The sequence below is a fragment of the Saccostrea echinata genome, unplaced genomic scaffold, assembly GCF_033153115.1.
Source record: "Saccostrea echinata isolate AGI-Se365-2 ecotype Australia unplaced genomic scaffold, CSIRO_AGI_Sech_v1 ptg000016l, whole genome shotgun sequence".
NCBI classification, from domain to species: Eukaryota; Metazoa; Mollusca; class Bivalvia; order Ostreida; family Ostreidae; genus Saccostrea; species Saccostrea echinata.
This window is the reverse complement of record NW_026889765.1, coordinates 14,855,838-14,875,867: the sequence shown is the minus strand read 5'-3', so window position 1 is coordinate 14,875,867 and position 20,030 is coordinate 14,855,838. Positions and strand designations below refer to the sequence as shown.

The 20,030-nt window shown below is 32.8% G+C and overlaps 1 protein-coding gene across 3 annotated transcripts in view; it reads left to right on the top strand.

Moving 5' to 3' along the window:
• Positions 1–20,030, top strand: part of LOC133188475 (5'-AMP-activated protein kinase subunit gamma-1-like) — a 124,564-nt gene that overhangs the window by 29,187 nt on the left and 75,347 nt on the right. Inside the window, exon 1 of one of the 3 annotated variants that reach the window (XM_061323920.1) lies at positions 15,083–16,022. The exons of the other annotated variants lie outside the window; for them this stretch is intronic. Coding sequence (XP_061179904.1) covers positions 15,828–16,022 — 195 coding nt within the window. The 5' untranslated portion in view covers positions 15,083–15,827. Of the gene's footprint in view, positions 1–15,082; positions 16,023–20,030 lie in introns of those variants that run through there. 3 annotated transcript variants of the gene reach the window in all.

Here is a 20,030-nt window from a genome sequence, read left to right as displayed (position 1 = left end):
TTCAGTGTACACCTTTCAACACATGCCCTAAATTTGGTGTAAGAAAGTGTACACCAAAAGTCTACACCACTGCACTTGATTAAGAAAGGTGTACACATTGTAAGCGGTGTAAGTAAATCAAGCGCGCCCTTAGTGATCCCCAGTATTCTCCTCTAGTAGTTACAGCCAAGCTATTGTTACAGTACAGTACTCTATTAGAGGCTGAATATTTTATTCATACTGATATTACATGTTATTACTACTAGCTGTTGTATGGACAGCAATGTCAACATCTATGTCATACTGAAACAAGATAGGGAGAATTATTTTCTGGAGAGAGTTGAAAGCTATGTAACCCCTAATAACTACTGGAATAACAATCTATGATTGTGCAAGAATACATTCTCAGTGACACATTAATAACCTTCCATTCATGTTTAAAAACTCCCAAGACTTCTTTATTTAACTAAGTATTGATCTGGTCAGGAAAGGGGGTGATGGAAACATGGGGAAATGTCTGTTGATGTTTCACTCTGAAGACTTATTGTGGATTAAATTATTTCTTTTTTAATTGATAATGTGACGTATTTGATCCTGAAATGGAAAGAATTAATGGCTGACAGAGTTTGCTGAGCTTATATGATTAAGTGATAGTGGATTATCAAAGATCAGAATTTGTGTGGGAGAGCTGGGACATGCTTGGTTGAAATGAAGTTCATCTTTGTAACCCAGTCCTGCTGTAATGGCCATTTTTAAATAATGTCCTTATGTCTTCCCATCCATTAGGAAGGTGACCTTGAACCAACAAACATTTTCATTTTACTCAGATAATTTACAAGTCATTGATATGCCATAGAACTGTTTTTTGTTTTTTTTTTAATTAAGGATTTTGATTAAGATATACACCTTTCAGGAAAAAATGATTGCGAAGAATAAAATTAAGAAGAAGTCACACATATATATATTTTTTTCATTAATTATAATACGTTCTTCAGGTGACATTCAAAGTTGTTTAAATTTTACAAAGGTTATTGCCTTGCTGTGTATATTTTTAAATTTTATGTAGATTTGATGAATTAGTTTGTCATGATTGTATTTTGGTGTCTTAAACTAAAGATATTTGTAAGTTCCATGTTTTAAATTAGCTACATACATCTCAGGAGTGTTTATTTATAAGGGCAAGGTTAATTACTTCATTTAAAGATATCTACTAATTACTAACAAAAAAAAGATTACTATTTTAGATCAAAAACTACTCTGAATTTTAATGAATGAATCGAACAACATTTGAACAAACAATAAAAAGCTCTAGTTCTCTTGATTTCACTTCTGTATTTGCTGAAAAAAATAATTTTTGAGATTTAGGTAAGTCATACCAAATAACCAGGTACAAAGAACAAGGTTCACTTAGGGCCTTTTTAGGCCCTGTGAATTTCTGAAAAACTGAAACTGCTTAGTTTAAGTTGACAATGCATTAAATTTCATTTAGACTTTTGGCGATTGCAAATCTTCCAAAAATGACGTAATTTTCTGGCTAGTCAATGCATTATGACGTCATGAAATACGTCATTTTACTCATATCCTGAACAATTCTACAAAAACAGCCATTTTTAAAAGCTATTTTTCGATATTTTATTTAGAGCACAATCTCTGATCTAAAATATGCAAATATTTACTGATAGAACTGTTTCTGAGGATTACAAAACACGTGCACCCTCTGATCTAAAAAATAAAACATATGTTTTATTTTTTAGATCAGAGGGTGCACTCATATTATATTTCTTCTCTGAAAGTACTTAAATATACCTGTTTTCCTGAAAATTCAAGAACATTGCAATTCCATACAGCTTGTTTTCCAAGATCTGGACTTTAAGGAGAAAAATTTTGATAGAAAATGGAAGCACTAAGTCTCTACTTTATCTTGATATTTAAAATGGAACATAAGGTGTTATTCAATAAATTGGTATATCTACAGGGCCATTTTACGCATAAAGTGAACCTAGCTCTTAAATCTCAATTTAATCAGAAAAAGCACAAATTAGCAGCCAGGGTTTATTTTCTTTCAGTTTAATTTGTTAAATAATATTAAGAGATATATGGTACAAGCAGATCTGTGCATGTATGTAATTTCAATAAAGCGAACTTCTATTGATGAAATCTTTCAACGGTAAATGATTATGAACCAGAATAATTTGAACTAAAAGCTCAATTAGGTTTTTCTAATTAAAATTCATCCACTGTCTAGTGATGAACATTGCAAATTTTGTTGATATTGAAAACTTTTTATCTTCTACTCCAAAAACCAATTTTAGCAAAACTTGGCATAGAGTATCCTTTGGTGATGGGAATTAAAATTGTTCTAATGAAAGTATTTGTCCTTTTCAAAGAGGAGGTAATCAAGAAAAGGCTAAAGAAAGGCTAGAGATTGGTCATTTAAAAATCTCAGGGCCAGAAAGACGAAATGTAAGATTCAAGTTTGCCAAATAATGGCCTTGGGGGGGGGGGGGGGGGGGGGGGTAGGATTGGGTCAAATTTAATTAGGAATCAAAGTTTTAAATTCGAAGATATAGGGGGAAAATCTGTAAAAATCTTCTTTTCAAGAATGGTTAAACCTTGATTTTTACTCATACATGTTTATTAAAATACAAGCATCCCTATAAGGTTGTGCAGATTTAAATTTGTTCAAATCAAGGCTCCCAGGGGTAAGAGTCAGGTCCATGCGTCACCATACTGGAATGTGCAATGCCACGGTGTCCAGTTTTGAGTTTTACTATTTTCACATGGATTGAGTCATAAAAACTATTGTTGTAAGAAATCTATGTAAAATGAATGTGATTAAAAACTGCACAGAGCATAAGATTTCCTTGGTTCTTCATTTTCACTTTCTTATATTAGTTTTTTTTTTTTTTTTGTCTGACAAAATTTGGCTTGATCCTGTGTGTTCCTCGAGTTCCCAGGACCAAATGTTCTGTGTGATCCAAAAAAGACTTTAGCATAAACAGTTCCTCTAAAAACACCAGCAGGGCAAAGCTGACTCAGGCGAGCATTGTGGCCTATGGGCCTCTTGTTTCAGATTGTGATGACAGTCATGCATTCTAGACAGAAATGTCTCTGTCAATGATTTTTTGGGATTGGTTGTTTACCAATATGAGAGAAAACATCATCAAAGTGATTTTGAATTAGATGGATTAACACATCATCTAATCTTTAATCTGAGTCACTTAGATTTTAAGTTGAAAGGGGTTCCCAGGAATTGCTGAGAAAGTATCAGCTTCAATTTACACAAAACTGTCATCAAACTCCATTAAGCTGGGTCACAAAATGAACAAAAATAAAAATCAATGGTAATTTTCTCCCTTTGTCTGTAAATAATTAACGTCTAAAAGTTGGACAATGACTGAGAACAATAAAAGCTATGTCATAGATTAGCTCTGGTTTCTTCAGGTCCCACACCGGAATTATTTTCTATTATTTGGGTATGGGTACTTTTTAAGACGGCAGCAAATTCCATTTCAGAATGAGAATTTTTTGAGTGATATTTGTAACATATGCTGCCTATCAGAGGGTCATTCATGGTTTAAGGATTCATAGAGCCTATATATGGCTACAGAAAACAAAATGAAATACATCCAAAGCACCTGTTCAAACTTTCTGTAATTTCATTCTTACGCATGCATCACAATTATAAATACTATACTCTGGTTGCTTTTGTTTCAACACTTTACATGTGGTGTTTATGAGACGTACTTCTATCTACATGGTACCTGAAATGACCCCATCCTGATGATCATTTCTATAATACATTAAGAAAAATTGTCTATCATCCACCAAGAAAGGTAACTTCAATTTTATTTTTTAAAATGGCCACATCAATATTTAAACCATACATCAAATCATTTTTAGATTTATAACCCAAGTTACCCAGGTGACCTATGTTTTTGTTGTCCACTGTATGATAGCATTTAAACATTTTCAGCTTTTTCTCTGAACAGGTTGAACCAATTTTATCCAATTTTGGCATATGTAAAGGGGAACAAAAATTAAGAATTTCATGATCTGTCCCCCCCTCCCAATGGGCCTGAGGGGTAGGACTAAAACATTAAAAATTAATACATTGTCTGAAATTCATGGCCCCAGGATCAGGGGTTCCAGCATTAGGATGGAGCTGCATTGATCTTAAAGCATCTTCGCTAGCCAAGGGTTTCTGATATGCTACTCTCCTCATAAGCCCTTGGCATACGGTGTTAAAAAAAGTTGGAATTTTTTTCTCAAGTTGTGATTGGAGTTGATCGACATCGTTCGACCAATCGGCAATTGTTTTTTGTAAATGACGATATTTGCGTTCGGGATATATCTTGACTCTTTAATATCGGGAATGAAAAACGTAAGTAAACAACGATCCGTAAGATAACATGCCATTCTATGAATAGCTATATGGTGTCATCCCTTAAGCAACGTGCAAAATATGTGATTAAGAATCTGTACTGAAGATGTAGATTTGCATTTTAACATGTTTGAATAACAAATTAACATAACTCAATACCTTCTTGTTAATTATTCTTTAAAAACATTATTTTTTTAAATACGCTTTTTATTTCTGTCAATGACGCAATCTGTGCGTACCTGGTAAGAATCGTGATCACGTGACGAAAACAATCCCATCTTTTGTCAGCACCGTATGCCAAGGGTTTATGAGGAGAGTAGCATATCAGAAACTCTTGGCTAGCAAAGATGATCTTAAAGTGAAATGCATTAATTCTATGAAAATCTTCTTCTTTGCTCTTCAGTGCTTAGTAGACAAATTAAATGCAAGATTACAAGGAGCAAGGGTGCCTCTTCAAAAATTGTGAAATTCATGGCTCCTGGACCAGGGGTTCTGCAGTTAGGGTGGCCCTCTATTGATCATCATTTTGAAAAAGTTAGATAGACTTGTAAATAAGAGATGAATAGTGTGCTTAATTTTAGAGCTTGTTTGGTAATAGAGAGCACTGGTATATACAGGCAAGTTTCTGAATCATTGCTGATTACCAAAGTAATATCTTGTTGATCCCTATCATCTTTTTTTGAGTTTCAGTTTTTGTGTTATATAATTATTTACCATTCCATGAATGCTTAACAGGGTTGTATTATAATCAGGTTACTGGTAGAGTCCTAAGGCCTCTTGTTTTTTTCCCCCATTTTCAGTTACATTAGTATTACATGTACCTCTTTATAAGTCTAAAAGAAAAATTAGCTGCAGTGAAAAATCAGAAATGAATTAGTCTGCCTCTAGAATCTACTGCTATGAGTAATCTTCAAATTAGCTATCTACTGCTATGAGTAATCTTCAAATTAGCTAGTTATCACATAAATTAATAAATAACCAACCATATTTCTTTTTTGAAAAACGAAATTATTATAAGCTAAAGATATATATTTCAAAGTAAGGATTATTTTTCATATGATGACAAACTGTGTGTTAAATTGTAATTTAAAATTTACTGCATCTCAGCATTTCTTCATTGACAAATTAGGTTAGTTTATTTTATTTTTGTGGTTTAAGACATTTAATAGATTAGCATATATGTAGATATAACCTTGAGAGAATATTAGTCAGTTGTTTGTTTTTCCAGATAGATTGCATCAGGTGCGTGTCATAAGAGTTATCTCTCTTCAATCTTTGACTCGGTATAGGGAAATCAGGTTTGTTTTCAAACTCTGGACAATTTCCTGAATAGTTCCAAGTCAGGAGGTAGAATAAAAGATGATCAAAGTAGACTAAATCTGTTATGTAATTTAGCCAGGAGTAGGGAACTAATTTGGCATCAAATGACCCGTGAGTTATTGATCATGTTACACTTTGCTTATTTGATGGTTTTATATGCATGTTAATTTTAGATAATGATTTTAAAAAGAAATGAAAATAAAATTCTGATGAAGTGAATTATGAATCCCCCCCCCCCCCCCCCCCCCGATATATGTATAAAAGAAGGGAACAATGTAAAGGTATATTATACCTGGGCAAACTGAAGTTTCAAAGTCGGTAACTTCATATTTTCAACAGCAGTTTTTCGCGATCTTTTAATCTTGACTCCAGACAGTTTTTTACTCCTTGGAATGATGAGATAATTAATACACACACAAATAATGATATGATACATTCCTAGATACACTTTCCGTTCTACGATACAATGGAAAATTATAGAATAGAAGTAAAAATTACACAATACAAATGGAAAATTATACAATACAAAAGGAAAATTATACAATACAAATGGAAAATTATACAATACAAATGGATAATTAAAATACAAATTGAAAAATGAAAAAGATCAAATATTGCAACATTTGACATGCCATATACACTATCAGACCTGCTTCAGATCAATTAGATGCTGCATCAGATCTACTTTTTTCAAAATGATTTAATAGTGAGTTGTGAAGCAGGCAGACTCAGTGGCAGATTTAAGGGGGGTGCACCCAGCGTGCGCCCCCTAAAATTGTCAAAGTTAGCGTAAATCATAGTTTTGTTGAGAAAATGTAAAAATATCCACTCGGTAGACCTCCCCATATTTTCACCCTACAAAATCTCTAGAATCCAGGAGCTTCTGGGGGCTTCGCCCCCTGGGCATGCAGATTTTTAAGGTTGCCTTTATATGTCTTAAATGTATTTAAAGTAAGCTGAGACAAAGAACAAGGTACAGTTTCAGTACAAATCTGGCCCTGTATTTTTCTAAAATATGGAAGTGATGTAAGAAATTAAAATTCATCCTTTCTGAATCATTGAAATTTCAAGCAGTAAGAACATACAAATCGTTTTTCTCATATGACCTCCTAGTTGTGACTTCGTGAACTTGAGTGTTTTCCCGTATTTTCTTAAAAAGTTGCAAAAGACATCAATTTTCATTGAAATTTTCTTTAGATAAAATAGAGCTCATGCATTGCCCACAAAGATTTTGAGAAATGTGATTTATTAAAGGATTTTACACAACATATCTTAAAATTGAAGTGGGCGACGGCTGTGGACTCTGTTTTCTTCAGGGAAATACCCCCCTGAAATGAGTCATTTTGAGGCTTTTTCTGTTTAAATCTTAGAAATATACCAAATTAGTGACATCATATTTCCAAAAAGGTCCTCCTTCATGTCATAATTCATATTCATATATACTCAACTCATATAAATGTAGGCCAATTTCATAACTCTTTGAAACAAAAGCCCAACCCATACCTTCTTTCCACAGAAAATTAAATTGTGAGAGCATACATAGCGTAAATTAATATCTAATGGAAAAAAATACAGTCACACTCGAAACTCGATTGGACTGAGATAAAACTTGCAGATCTATATCCGAGGATTCAAGATATCGAGGGTAAAATACTTAAAGAATTAGTAGTTGGGACTTCCCAAATCACTTCGACACATCCATGGTATTCAAGATATCAGTGTTCAAGATTGTACTTCTACGGTACCATTGCTCATTAGTGAGTTCACACCACTCTGAGGCCTCATGTTCTTTTTCTGGCATCAGGCTTTTTGTGGCTTTTGACACTATAGTTTATAGAGACCTTAGGTTTGTTTCTACAGAGGAAGCAAAAAAGAACATCTTCCTACAATAATTTTTCTAAGAATGTAACTGATGATAATGTCTTCTTAGTAAAAATTAGCTCACAACAAAGTAACCTTCTGATTTCTTATTTTTTATATCATTCATGAGTAAAATGTAAGCAGTTGCATGCTGCTGTTTTCTTAGGGTGTCTATTAAATGTCAGAAGTATTTAGGATTAAGTTATGTAGGGTGGGATTACTGCCAAAATTGATAGAGTGATTACCTGTACATAATGTGTATTAATATTACCTGTCAACTACTCTTACAGACGAACGCACAGAAGAACTATAAATAGCAGGAGTTTGATATTGAGGGGTTAATGCATTGTTCTAATTCTTTATTTTGGAATGGTACAAATTACAGTTGTTTGTGAAATTAAGTGGAAAAAACTTGGCTGATATATCCTCATTATTGAACCATTGATAAACATCAACCTAGCTGTGTTCAATTTTCAGAATGGCAGGATTATTTTTGGTTAATTATGAGATAATGTCCCTTTTAGTTTGGCCTTTTTGGAAAACTAGAAACATATCATGTAGCTTGGTAATTGTGGTCTGTTAATTATGCTAGAATTATCTTATTGGATCTTACTCAAAAGGATAGATGGCCAACTTGACCAATTATATGTAGAAATCTCTTCAAAGAGACCTGGGTAGATTTTTGGTCTATGATGCTGAGATTTCTCGTGGCAGATCTTTGAAAAATTAAACTGACAGTGCATTAGACTTTACTGAGGGAATATGAAAAGCTTGTGTGATCAACTTCTCCATACTATTGATCAGTTTGTAGGAAAAAGCCATGATGCTGAAACATTTTTTGTCCAACAATTAATTGTAAATCTGTTAAGCTCCTAAGGATTGATCATAAGATTCTGCTCCAGATTGGACTGTCACGGTCTGATAAGATTTTATTGGGTTTTTAACCACCTTGTTCTGTGGTTGCTAAGCAAAACATCCTGTTTTTAAAAGCATTCCTGAAAAAAAGTTACTTTGTGAAAACCTTTTATTGCCATTTCATGCAATTACTCTGAGGTTTTGATCTTGAATGGAAACACAAGCACAAATTATTAATAAATGTTAGGGGGAAGGGGGGGGGGGTATTAACATGTTAATATTTGGAGAAAAATTAACAATTTAAAAAAAAAAATTAACTTTGTGAAGAAAAATAGATCCATTTAAGGAAAAATAAAAACTGCATGTAAGATTTACTGGGTTGACATGATTTGTTTAGATCATATAACTGAAGATTGACCTTTGAGATTGACAGAGTAGTCCTTACTGCTGAATATAGAACTAAGTCCTCTGGTACACCAGTGCAGGCAATGGAATGGACAATCAATTTTGTGAAATCAATCAATCAATGAAATTTGGGGTTTATTTCCTTCATCATTGTTTCAATTCTTTTAATAAGTTGGATAAGAAAATGCTTTTTACCAGGTGAGCATTTATGCCCATATGCCTATAGTTATGAAATGATGCTAAAAGTAAAAGAAATTGCATCCCCCCACCCAAACACACACACACACACCCACACAATAAAACATTACCCAAATTTAAGCTTTATTTAACAATCAATAGAAATTTTGAAAAGGAGCTTTTTTCTGACTGTAATGAATGAAATGTATTGATTAATTAGCATAACAGGAAAACATTCCAAAATGAAATTCAATCATTCTTTTAAAAAATTCCTGCACAGTCTGTTGCTGGGAGACAACATTATATTTCATTAATATTGTACGACTTGAAAAAATATTTGTAATTTAATTTAGATGAATATTAGATGACAGGTTTTGAAACTGAATGTGAATAAGTTATTTAGTGGAATTAATATTTTGGTGTTGTTGGTACTTATATCCTTTGTATGCTACATGAAAACTGCCAAAGTATGATTTATCACAACTATAAATGAGAAACTATAGAATATATGTGTGATAATGCTGAATTCATGTTTGTACTAAATGTGTTGAATTTTGCATATGCGAAAATAAATGTGGCTATATATTTATTACAAAAATTGTTTCCAGTGAAAAGCAGATCAGTTTAATTTTGGACCTTCTCAATGAAAAGAGAGGTGATTTAAAGTCATGGACAGATATTTGAGAAAACTGAATCCATCTGAAATTCTTTAAAAAATGACCTATGGTTCATCGTTATAAAGAAAATGAGAAATGAGATATTGTATGTGTTAGAGAATAATACATTCCTTGGTAGGCTGTCTGAAATTAATTCTATGTTTAATGTCACCTAAAAGTTCAAAATCTTATAGCAGGGTGAAAAATTTTATAAATTTTGAGCAAAATTTCATATTGAAATAGAATATTTGAGTAGCATATGTAAGATTATAATGTTTAATATTTTTTTTATATAGATTCAAAATATGTCTGGTAAAAAGATGTTTGCAAAATATGAACTTTAAATTATAAAGACAACAACTGATGTCTATATTCCGGCCCATATGGACTTTATATAGTACGTCCCTTATTAATTAAAAGGTGAATCAGATGAGCAGAAATATAATAGGGAATCATTCCTTTTTTTCAAAACAGTAATTTATCTGAAATAATGCACAGGTTTTAAACATAGAGTTAACTTTGGAAAACCTAATTAATGGAAGAAATGGGTTGAACAAAAGAATTATGACTTTGCATAATTTGTATAGACCTATAATATGGATGTCATTTATAAAATTAATGTCTCTTTGAGGTCAAGTGCCAGGAGAAGTTAGAGTGTTCAAGTTGTTTTACGGAGTCTAGGAAATTTTGCCACATCCTTTATGTTGCTTTTGATATCCTCAACGATTTTTGAATAAAGTTATTTTTATTTTTTATGAACCCTCATTGAAAAAAAAAATTGATGTACAGTACTGGATCACCAAATTTTAGCGACCCCTTATTTTCCTGAGATGGGTATTTGGTATGCATAGACGAGGCAAATTTTTCATGAATACTGGTTATTGTAGTATATACTCTATGCTTAAGAAAATATATGTGGGAATGACATTTTCACGGGCAGACTGTCTCGCGTAATTACGCGAAAATAAAATTCTTGCGAATAAAAAGTGATTTACAGTACTTTAAAACATGGAAGTGGAAATTGATGTACAGTTAACAAATCTGAAAGTCTGTAATGTCTCAGAGACCCTTTACTGTGTGTGTTATGACTATCAGTGTATTAATGGTGAGATAAAAGGAACTAAATTTGTGTTAATATATAGTGTTAATATAAGTTCAAAGAGTTAAGCATATATGTAAAGGGGAGCTAGGGGATAAAGAATTCAAAAGTTTTATTGTCAGCTCCCACAAAAAAGTGCAATATACATGAGACTTTATATTCTTAGTATTTGAATTGTTTCTTTTATTACATTTTCAACTGTGAAATACTGTAATTTATAATTGAAAAAAGGTGATATCCTGTCACAGTGTGAAGGAATATCAAGTGATATTCTGCCACAGCTTGTGTGACAGCTAGAATATCAGAAGTGCGGCAAAATTTTTACACTTGATCATGTTGATTTTCTTTCCCTTCACAAAGAATGTTGTAATAATTAAGCACTCTCTGGCCTGTTATAAGATAGAGTAAGTAGACAATCCTGACCGAGACTTAAACTGCCGAAGTATCTCCAAATCTAATGTTTACAATATTTTCAATCTCACAATTATTAAATTAATGAATATAATCCTCTATGTATGTTATGAATGAAATTGAAATAATGTTTTTATAGCATGCATATAATAAATGCTAGCTTCTATAAAATTTGATACTGTAAACCAACTTTTATTCGTGTGCGAGAAATATCTGCGAATTTGGCGTCCTTTAACCCGCAGATATTTATCACTGCAAACCAGTTATTTTGCAGTGTATTTGTAGAAAATATTTTTTCGGTTGCAAAAAAAAATCATCACAAATTGATTTCAAACTGTCAAATTGCAAATAAAAGATGACACATATCTATACTTATAAATTAATAAATTTTGCAAATAAACTCCGAAACGGGTGCACCAGAGTTCTTACTTACTCCTCTAACAATACACTAGATACAAGATAATGTCCGTAAACTATATTTAGATTTCTCTTGCATAGTAAGAATCGTACATTAAATTAAAAGTCTACTTTTATTTTCTATAAACAGCCATGAAATAGCAAAAACGTGAGTACGGTGGCGTTTCCGGTTGGCGGATCTAAGTTACTGGCAATTTTTAATGAAACTGACAACAAGCAATCGTTTATTTATTTCATAAAACGCCATCACTGAATTATTCAATCAAAACTTGATTTAAATTATATAAAAGAAATAAGTTTTGATAACCGATTGAAAAGGGAAATATGCAAATTATTTTCGTCATTCACCGATCTTAATATTGACGGAAGCTTCTAGAACATCATATAGCATCGAGTCCGATGTTAAAAAAACCGAGGCGCTTATAGCTGAAAAAAGCTTTTGTGTGAATGGTCATTGAAATAATGGTAATTAAAATCATTGATAACACTATAAGTTGTGAATATATTTATATATCGAAAGACCATTACCTATATATATACATGTATGTAGTAGGTTTTCCTAATAAATTTATCGTTAAAATTTGTATATATTCCTTACTGAGAGCGTCGTGGCAACGAACCCGAAGTACAATTTGTACTTCGTAATAAACTTGCTTACATGTAAAGAGAAAATTAATGAATAAGGTATTGTACAAAAACAATTAAAGATGTAAAATTTTGTGCTTTTTTTTTTTTTTTTTTTTTTTTTTGAAAACAGTCTTTTGTATCAAATACTCGGCCTATTTATAGGGCGTTAAAAGCTAATTTTACACAGGTACTTGAGTCTTGGTTTATAAATATGTACGTACCTTATTGATATGTAAAAAAGTATAGTACATTATTTAAATATCAGTAATGTATAAACATATTTATAAACCAAGACCCAAGTACCAGTGGATTTTGACCCCCCCCCCCCTTCCCCCCAAATCAATTTACCAGTAAAATGTGCAGATTCAGTGCTTTTATACTTGACGGAAATGAAATAAGAGTATCTGAAGTACAATATCCATAACATAGTATAACAGGTTTCACAATAAACGTCAATTAATGAAATTGTTAATTTTCAAGTTTTACAAAGGGGGGTGGGGGTGGAGACGCACATTTACTTCAAGCGAGATTTTGAACAAAGTATTTCTTCCTGCTATAAGCCTGTAGGCTGTCAGTAGAAAGTACAAAATATTTTCTGTCGGTAGTAGTATAGATTCAATTCCCTGCGCTTGCGCGGGATTTCATCTAGTATTAGTTAATTGCAGTTATCAACAATCATCACATTTATTTTTTAGGGGTTTAGGGGTCTTGGTGAAATTAAGTGATTTACTTTGTGACATATTGAACTTTTGATCTTTGACCTTGTTGTACTTGTCTCCTTGTCTGTTAAATATCTTATGAAGTAAAGAGGGACTACTTATTTAATACAGAGGTATTGACACAGGAAGTAAAAGTTTGAAATTCTCGTCTTGCTAGTAACTGCAATGGAGAAATATTAGGAACAAAAATGTTGATATAAAGAGCTGTTATTATAATCTCAAATCCTGTAATGGAGTAATATCTAGTCAAAATTACAATATATAAACAATGGCCTAACATGTGGCACAAATGTTGATGGTGATTAGGGAATAAGTCATGACCCGTAACTATGATTAGTTTTAAGGTCAGGGTCAAATTTGTTTCAGTGGCAACTAAGTTATGTTCAGGGTGCATTTGTGTGTTTGTAGACATATATTGTTCATGATATACTATGTTTTGTTTTTTAAATAATTTCACTCAACTCGATCCCATGTTTTTTTTTTTTTTACTTTGAAAGTCTGAAAAAGCATTTAAACTGGTGTGGCCTGTATTACAAGTTCTGTTATGCTTTCATGAATAAAAATAGCAACATAGGAAAATTTGTTTAATGAAGGTAAACTGAAAATCATATTTTTAAAGGATTAACTGAAAGGTAATACTTTAGATATTTATAATGATATGATTCATGGTAAATTACATTGAAATTACAGGAATAGCAAAGAAAAGATTTTAAACGCTGATCGATAGTAGATCAATACATAATAATAAAAAGTTATGTCTGCAGTGAATAGACATAAATCTGTTGGATGTATTTGCTTAAGAAGTAATATTGGACACAATTCAATACACCATTGTCTCTTCTTTTTCAATGCTTCCTCTCCTTTGGGGAAAGTATCTGTGGTTTGAATAAATCTAAAAGACCCCCCCCCCCCCTTTAAACTTCTGGTCTGTACATGCACACAAGCTAAGGTCTTCAATGCTGCAAAATTAACTACTGCAAAATTACCGGTCGATGCCCAGTGAACTGCAACGCAATTCAGTGTTTGAAAAAAAAAAACCTATACTGTGTATTGACAGGCACTAATTCAGATCTAACTCTTTACTGCCAGGCGTGAACATTTACCAGACCTAACAGTGCGGAATACTAGGGCAGACGAACATTCATTTGCCTAATGTGAAACTGCAAGGAAAGAATAAGAATTTAAAAATTTTATATTCTTTACATCATTCTCAACAATACATTATGTGCACACAGCTGTATACATTAATGTGTTCAGAGGAACCTTTTGCGAGCTTTTAATTTGTTCAATGAGTAGTCAATAAGCACCATTAAGCAGGAGTAAGAGAAGCTGGGATATTAATTATTGGAAGGCGATTGGTGATTTTTGCCCTCCAGCTCAGCTGATCAAAGACTAAAAGAGCTCGAAAACTGTGATGACGCTGTGATCGAAATCTACAGAGTTAATATTGGAACTTAATTCTATACTGTGTTGAAGAACATTGAATTGTTTGGTTTTAAGTAATTGGAAGTTCATGGTCAGCCCATCTTAAGCAATTAGGAAATGCACAACTGCACAGTGCTGTATGCACACATTGTTCAATATTTGAATGAAAGGCATGCAGAGTTGCTTATATTGTAACACATGCATTTGTTAATGTGAAGTGAAGTATTTAACATTGTTTTAAATAGTTTCTGTTAATACAAGTGGATGAATGCAGTTAACATTAAGTGTGTATAATCTAAGTGCAGCATAACGGAAAAGGTACGTAACTTCTTATTGGAAGACAAGTAAAATTGTGACGAAAGGAAGCAACTACTTAGTATAATTCATCTTGGAAATACCTCATAGTATAGGGGGCTCAGTGACAGAGTATTTGTAAACAAACAATATTATGTCATTCTCCTGCAACTGTCATTAAACTGGAGAAATTAATTAACTATAATTGGTTCAAGCTGTGCGGATTTACCAGAACCTCTAATTTGGAATTTGTTAAGGATGGATGGTGTATTTTGCATTGGAGCTAATGAGATGGTGGTTATTTCATTTTTCTAATGGAATAGTATCATTGTTACGATTGATTTGTGACAATTTTTATCTGACGTGACTAAAGGAGAGGCTATAGTTGATATGAGTACATGTGTATATACTTCAAGGTGTAAAGGATCCTAAGATAAAACGCTGCATCAAGTGGAAGATAGCAGTAGTGGTCAAACAAGATCTAGATTGAACTTGTATAGCGATGTACACTGTACAAATTTGATAATACCAGATCAGATAATCCTGTCCTATTTGCTGAATCGACATGCTGTTTAAGTATTGTCCGGTTTGATCCTGCCTGTAAACTTAAACCCCCACTGTTTACGGCAGGTTTAATTAGTTGGGCATTAAAGTATTAACTTGTCCTTCTAAATAAATTAATAATAGATTTGTGTGTTGGAATATTATAGTCTTGTATTTATCTGCCAATCAAACAGTAGACGAGGACTGAAAACAAACTTTTCAATGCTAAGAGAGGTGATTTAAAACTTTGCGAGTTTGACATTTTGTGTTGTAAATATGAAACCTGAATGCATCTTCAAAGAAAATTGATTTGAAATCTAGGTCAAGACAGCCCTTTATTTGAGTGCAGTAAAATTACTTGTATAGATCTCCGAGATATTTGGGCCAAGAGGAGAGCAACAGGTTAGTGGATTGACGCAATATTCTTTGGCGATTATAGTGTGTGCTGGGGGATTTTCCCTGGCCCTCTATACATCAGGAGTATACACTGCATTCCTAATATTTAAATGTGAAGATAATTTTCATTCAGAGGAAAAGAAAGTTTGTTTGGAGCAGCATTAACCCCATACAGGATGTATATCGCATGTGTGTGATAATATTTAGGGGAAGCAGATATTTTTATCTTCCACGTGTGGATTACCTAAGATCTTTGCACAATGAAGAAGTTTTTTGGTAAAGATAACAAAACCCGTCCTGGTGGACGTCGGATGTCCCTACAAGTGATCCCGGATAACCACGAGGTCATCCATTTTAAGGACGATGAGCTGGATGAAAATGCAGTGATAAAGATGATCAACAAGCAGAGGAAACGGAGAGGCTCCCTCCCCGGTCCCCCTCCTAATATAGCTAAGGTAGGTCTTGCAGTGTCAATAGCCAGTCTCTCTTGCTTCTCTTACCATTGGCATTAGGGACATAATTATTCTCCCTGGTCCCCCTTCTAGTATGACTAAGATAGATGTTACAATATCATCAGTACAGTGGTCTGTCTCTCTAACTGACCTCTGACCCATGAACATTAATATTTGTCTCTGAGTTGGAAGTGACCCATTTTGCTAGTATTCTGTCCTTGTCTCAGAAAGTTTGACCCACTGCAGTGATTCATTATGCCCTTTAGATCTAAATAAAGGTACTGGAAGGTCAAGTGTGTATCTTATACAGCAGTGAATCTATTACCTTTCTCCTCCATCATTTGTATTTCAGTTGACCTTGAAGTGAAGATGTAGAGAGGGAAACCACTCAGTCTCTCTTTAGTGTAGATGTTAGCCTTAAGTATAGCAACAGAATCTAAGTTTTGAAAAAGTGTGTTCTTATAGAGAAATTGGCATTATCTCCTGATAATAATGTTTTCTCTGGGTAGGTCCAGGGTTTTATAAGAAGCAACGTACATGTAGAAATCTGAGGTTGATATTAAACAGTCTTGGATCACTAGAAGCAATGAAAAGGTTTTGTCTAGACAAAAGGGATATGAAAATTTTGTGTTTGAAATTCATTGCAGCCTTTTTTATAACTCAACTAGAGATAGAAGTGTTCAAGTTTACCTGAAATACTGATTGGATACCATATGCATATATAGAAATTGTTGCTGTATACCAACTTTCATGTGCCACAAATCTTTGCAGCCAAAAACTGCAAAAGTTTATTGCTGTATGTTGCAATGGTTTGGCCAGTGGATATTGGCCTGGGTAGCTCAGTGGTTAGAGCACCTGACTACAGCGATGCAGGGGTCCTGGGTTCGTTTCCAGTCCTTTCCTGTTGCACTGTAAACAGGTATATTTTAATTTTTAAAAGCAAACGAAGAAAGTATACAGAAAGTTGAAGTACAAGTTGTGAGATATGATAGACTACCTGTATTTAACTAGATAAAAATGTGTGAATATATACACAAAATCTAAATAATTTGACTTTTTAATCTCAATCATGTACAGGCTTTTTTGACTGTCCATTTCTCCACTCAGATTAACAAGAATTCACTTGACAGCCTTAATGACTTAACATATTTTCACATGACAGATACAAGTGTATGTGGTTTAAAAGGTATTCAGGTTATAACCTTGACCAAAGTGTAGTGTTAAAACTCAAAGGTCAAAGTCAATCAAGTTGAATTTTACTGTGTTAATTCTGTGTTGTTGTTTTTTTTCTGATGGTCAGTATAAGATTTTCTGTTGATATAAGGATGTGACATAAACTTAACCAAAGTGTCTACAGTACTGTATTTCACATTGGATGTTTAAGAGCTAATTAACATATGGTGTCATATTGTAAATGCTTATTAGTTTTAAGAGATATTTATTATTTCTCTGTATAATGATTTTATTTTCTAGTTCAACATGTTTTCCAGTGTTGCAGCTTACTTAATCTTTAGTGCCATCTCAGTGCTCAAAGAAAAAAATGTTAATCTTTAATTATATTACTGACACCAGGCCATATAGATTACCATCAGTATGATACACCATGTAACTAAAGGGCTTCATGTAGGACCTGGTATAGATTTTTTTTACCAAACACAATAAGACTTGATATATAAAGCAACACGAGTATAGAATTCAAATAAGGGTATTCTATTCTAAGAAGAAATCAAGGCAATTCAGCTTTCCCCTGATTCAATTAACAGACTGGCAGGATCTTAGATATATATTGGTCAGAGACCTCATTAATTCACTACTATCTTTAGAGTAGGACTGAGCCTAACAGCTACACATAAAGGAATACTGGATGAGATAACAAAGTTAATATGTCACTCATGGATAGAAAAATGGTGTCCACAATATAATTATTGAAGTCTTTTTTGTGTCCCCTGCCAGTGAATTTGCTTTTTTTTTTTCATTTGAAATAAAAGCTAGGGGATGTCTGCACACCCCACTTTGGTTTTCATACTTTTTAAGACTCTGTGTAAGAACTCTGTCATTGAATTATTTTTGGGGTTACATAAGGGTTAAAAGCTGTGTGTATATATATTATATATATATATATATATATATATATATATATATATATATATATATATATATATATATATATATATATATATATATAAAATATCAAACTACAGATCAGTTTTTGCTTGGATGTTGATTTTAGTAAAGTAAAACACTCGATTTTATAAAGAAGCACCAGGGATGAATTTTGATCCATGATTCGTGATTTCCAATAAGTTCAAACTACGAGAAATTTTTCATCTCATTGTAAGCGTAAATTCTAAGGGTGCAACGATAAACCATTTGACGGTATATCACGGTATATTTTTCCACGGTTCAATTCACGATACGCTAAACTGATATCGCGGTTCGCTTCAATCGGTCCAGAATTATCCGTTTTGTCCGTTTTATTTCCTTCTTTACTATTTCAAAATGGCTTCCGCGCAAAACGTGAGGTCGCAGATAACGCATTTATGGCAGTTAAACTCATCTCCAGCATCTTACAGACCTCAGAATTAACACGGAGAAGGACTTAATGTGATTATAAGTTATAGATGTTAAGACAAATGATAATCCCTTTAGATCTTTAAAGGTATTCTTTGGTAATACACGATATTCCATCACGTGTGTATTTCGATGAAAATTCGCTGTCTTGTGGACTAAAACGTATTAACACAAGAAATATGACAACTGGTTTTCTACGTAAATAAAAGGAATAAAAGAATGAATGTCTTCCTTTTTCATTCCAATTTAAAAGAAAGATTATTAGGAGAGGTCCCCGTAGTTCCCTGTAAATGTTCATCATTGGTTTAGAATGTTGTCACAACTCAAAGATCTACCTAACAATCCAATTCAAGTTAACAAAATGTTATTTTAATTATTATTAAAAAATATGAACATTTTGTATAACCCTGTCAAGTTTTAAAAAATATGATGACAAACTTGAAAGACTTTTTAACCTTGTCATGTATCGTGATACGTATCGTATCGTGAACTGAATACCGTGATACGTATCGTATCGTGAGGTTAGTGTATCGTTGCACCCCTAGTAAATTCATTATAAGCATGTTTGCAACCTTATTTACTGTATTCAAATCGAAATGCAATATAACATGTATAATGGACATGATAAAGATGTTCAGCTTATTCGTGAGACCTTTTAATGACTTTAAAACATTAAATGACAAGCATTCTCACTATAGATCACAAAAGTTTTATTGCATATTTTTTGGGCAAAAAAGTTATTAGTGAGAAAAATCTCATGAATTTTGATAGATAATCTTAGTAATACAGGTATACTTGAGAATGAAGTTTTCATGATCAGATGACCTCGGGTGATTATGTGAAAATAAAATTCTTATAATAAAAAGTAATAACAAATTCAGAATTGGGGGTGCTCCTTCTGCGAATTTTGGCATCTTTTGGCTTTAGGAGAGATCAGCATCATTTTTTGGATAATGGAAATGTAGCAAATTGCAACATTAACATTACAGTTTTATACAGAGAAAAAGTTGTGTTGGTTAATTTGCACCAACATCATAAGCAAATCTTTAAAGTTAAGAAAATTGCAGCTGCATGCATTCAAGGATATATTTAACTCTTAAAATGCAGCATTTAAAAGCATAACTGCCCTGGATGACCCTAATATAGGCAAACAAACTTTTCTCCATTTAGCATAGAAGGTTTGTCAATATATTCTCTGACCATGCATGGTTTTTCAATTCAATAGTATGGCAAAGAAATCGAGCATTTCAATTTTTTGGTGTGTGCACAAAATCAATTGAAAGCCAGGAAAGAAGGTCATGGTACATATTTAAAAAAAAAAAAAAAAAAAAAAAAAAAAAAACACTTGTCTTCAACTAAAATTTGCATAATTATTGTTTAAGGTCAGTTAATTGAAAACTTGATCAATTCAACTGAATTAGAATTCATACAGTATATTTC